The 2,955-nt window shown below is 56.0% G+C and overlaps 2 protein-coding genes across 2 annotated transcripts in view; both read right to left on the reverse strand.

The window, feature by feature from the left end:
• CHGG_07412 (uncharacterized protein) overlaps positions 1-782 on the reverse strand; it is a gene marked incomplete at both ends in the record, with an annotated part of 1,612 nt that extends 830 nt beyond the window's left edge. The window contains one exon of the mRNA XM_001225067.1: positions 596-782. Coding sequence (XP_001225068.1) covers positions 596-782 — 187 coding nt within the window. The remainder of the gene's footprint in view (positions 1-595) is intronic.
• Positions 783-1,700: 918 nt separating this feature from the next.
• CHGG_07413 (uncharacterized protein) overlaps positions 1,701-2,955 on the reverse strand; it is a gene marked incomplete at both ends in the record, with an annotated part of 5,990 nt that continues 4,735 nt past the window's right edge. Inside the window, 2 exons of the mRNA XM_001225068.1 lie at positions 1,701-2,135; positions 2,291-2,767. Coding sequence (XP_001225069.1) covers positions 1,701-2,135; positions 2,291-2,767 — 912 coding nt within the window. The remainder of the gene's footprint in view (positions 2,136-2,290; positions 2,768-2,955) is intronic.

A 2,955-nucleotide genomic window follows, 5' to 3' on the forward strand; every position in this document is an offset into this window, starting at 1 on the left:
CCAGGGACCAAACTTTCTCGGGGTCCGGAATATCCTCCCCTCCGATTTTCTGATCGGCCAGACAGCCAAAGGAGGCTCCCGGGTAACAAGGAGTCCCTGAGAACGTCCCCAGTCCGCGGCCCGCCATGTTTCAGCGGATAAAGGCTGAGCTGGAACGTCACCCCACTTGACGGTTTCGATCTATGGAGGGGCGAAAGGGGAACCACGCTCCAAGCTGCTGTTTTGGATCACCCGGCGCAGATTTCGAAGTTTAGCCAGTCGAAACGGGGAAAACCTACAGATCCGCTTAATATGAGATACGAAAGCCCAGAGGCGGGCCCGGTGGCGGCGTCGCGATCAACACTGGACCACTTGTTGGGCTACACGCTGTCTTTGCCGATGTGGCCTCAGGGTCCTCTCACAACAAACATGTGATCTCGTACAAGGGGGGAGGGGGGCTTTAGTTGTGCTTAGTTTGAGAGGGGAGGTGAGATCGCTGAGGTGACCAACGTGAGAAGAGGAGGGTGGGGGGGTGCGTCAACGGGATGTCTGTCCGTCTCTCCGTTATCCCCCTCTATCTATCCCTCTCTGTGCGTGTGGGTGTGCGAATACATACCGGTGATAATAAGCCCCCAGCCGCCTTGCGCCCAGTGCTTGTAGAGCGTCAACATCCGCTCGTCGGGAAGCTGGTTGGGCCCCGCCATTTGCTCAGCCATGGCGGCCTTGACCAGCCGGTTGGGGAGCGTGAGGCCGCATTTGAGGGTCAGGGGCTGGGCAATCTGGAGATCGGATGGTTCACCCATTGTGAGGGTTATGGCTGGCGAGAGAAGTGTATATGAATGATGTGCGGTTTAAAAGGGTGTCTTCAAAACGGGGCAAAAAGGGGCTTCTCAAAAAAGGGCAGTACCGGCGGTATGCGGCGGCAAAACACTGATGAAAGCTGTGCCTTCATTCAAACCAGCATCACCTGGGGGCGACGATCGATATTTTATACTTTGCTAATATGTTGACCACGCGCTTTACAGACCCCAAATCCCGAAACGCAAGATACCGTGGCAAGGTGATCCCTGGATGTTGGGCCAAGAAAATCCCCCCGACTGTATGCTCCGCCGGCGGGACTTCACTCCGGGCGAAACGATATGTGCCCGCCGAAAACGTAGCGTCACAATTGGGCCAAGTCCCGGAACGTTTTGGTGGACGGATTGATTAATCAACAAATGTTGTGGGGCGGGCGATACAAGAACCCAGCGGACATGCTTGAGAGTAGTGTTTTGCCGACGAATTGTTGCTACTCTTCGGAAATATAACATCTGACAAGAAAATCCGCAGCATATACAGAGGTCGTTTGGGATATGGCATTAGGTTTGCCGCAAAGCAAAGCCAACGAATTGCCATTGCATATTGGCCCGACGGTACAAGACGGAACTCAGGAGTGATGCCATTCAAATAAACTTCCAGTTGCTATTGCGGCTCCATGGTAACCACATGGGGGCTGTACGGTAACTGCACTGCACTTGGTTAAAAGCAAGCACTGACTTCACTGGGGACAGACACGCTGAGGCTGGAGGGACCTGCCTTCAAATCAAAGCAGCACCTCCGGATCAAGGTGTACGTCAAGTGGCCAAACAATCCAAATACTTTCTTCACAGATAGATCATAGACTACCGCAACAGAATCCCCCCACCATCAGTCTCCAACACCACTACACCACACCACCCCCCTCAGAACCTCGTCATCTCAAAAGTCGACGGGGCATACAAAACCCCCGGTCTCTGCTCAGCGACCGTGACCACCGACGTCCCGGCCTTGGTGCCCATGGTCCCCTTGATGAGAATGTCAATCTTCTCGCCGAGCGCCAACGCCGCGCCCTTCTCCCCGGCCTTGTCCCTCACACGGACAAAGAAGTTGGTCGAGCGCAGGCTGGTGCCGTGGGGCGTCTGCAGCGCCACATCCCACGCGCCCGCGTCACCAGGGAGCGTTGTGCAACTCCACGTGCCGCCGCCCGCGGCCTCCGCCTCGCCCTCGCCGGCAAAGGCCGTGTTGGTGAACAGGCAGGTGTCGTCGGAGCCGCCGAAGAAGCCCAGCGAGACGTTGTTGATGGTGTCGGTAGACGCCGCCTGATCCTTTTGGGTCGGTGCCGCGTCCGAGAACGTGATCTTTTGGGTTGTGTCGTTCTTCAGAGTCAAGGTGAAGGAACCAAGGCGTGTTCCTGACTCCCAAGATGGATGACACGGACGCGGTGAGCAGAGGCCCGGGCGGATTGTCAATCTGGGATAGCCAGCCGTCGGGTGCACGCATTCGATCGACAAACTTCTCGCCCCGGCGTTTTTTGGTGTTCCGTCGTGCCAAATATGGTGATAAAGATGCCGACTATGATGACTGCGATGAGGAGGATCTGCCCAATGACTGGGATGATGCTAACAGCCGGCATGATGAGCCCAAGAATCTCCACCACCACGATAGCCACCTTCAGGATGATGTTGATGATGCCGAGCGCTAGCTGGACCGAACTCATGTTCTTCCCGTGGACGGCAATGTCCCATATCAGAAACCCGATGAAGGCAATCGCGATGACGGTGCCGATGATTCGGATGACCTTGGGCGACACACTCAGCTTACCCTTTAGGCGTGACAGGAGGCCCGTCTTGGCCGTAGTCTTTTCCACCTCGAGCGATTCCTTGCCGAGCTTCTCAAAATACTTGACCTTCTCCTTGATGAGTGCCTTGCGCCGCCAGCCGAATGGCGTCTTGCGGACCTTGTCGTTCATGAGAGCTGTCTCGGCGTGTATCTGCGCAGCCGTCCGCGGGGTCGTTTTAATAAAATGCGGCCCGACAATGTCCATAACATTCTTGGCCACAGTGCCGCCGATGACAGCAATTTCCGATGCGTGTGAGCGGCACATCTTTGCCGTAGATGAGAGACGTGATGTTGGCAACCAGCGCGAGGAGCTGCAGTGTCATGCCAAATATCAGCCAG

The sequence above is a fragment of the Chaetomium globosum genome, genomic scaffold (genome assembly GCF_000143365.1).
Source record: "Chaetomium globosum CBS 148.51 scaffold_5 genomic scaffold, whole genome shotgun sequence".
Taxonomy (NCBI): domain Eukaryota; kingdom Fungi; phylum Ascomycota; class Sordariomycetes; order Sordariales; family Chaetomiaceae; genus Chaetomium; species Chaetomium globosum.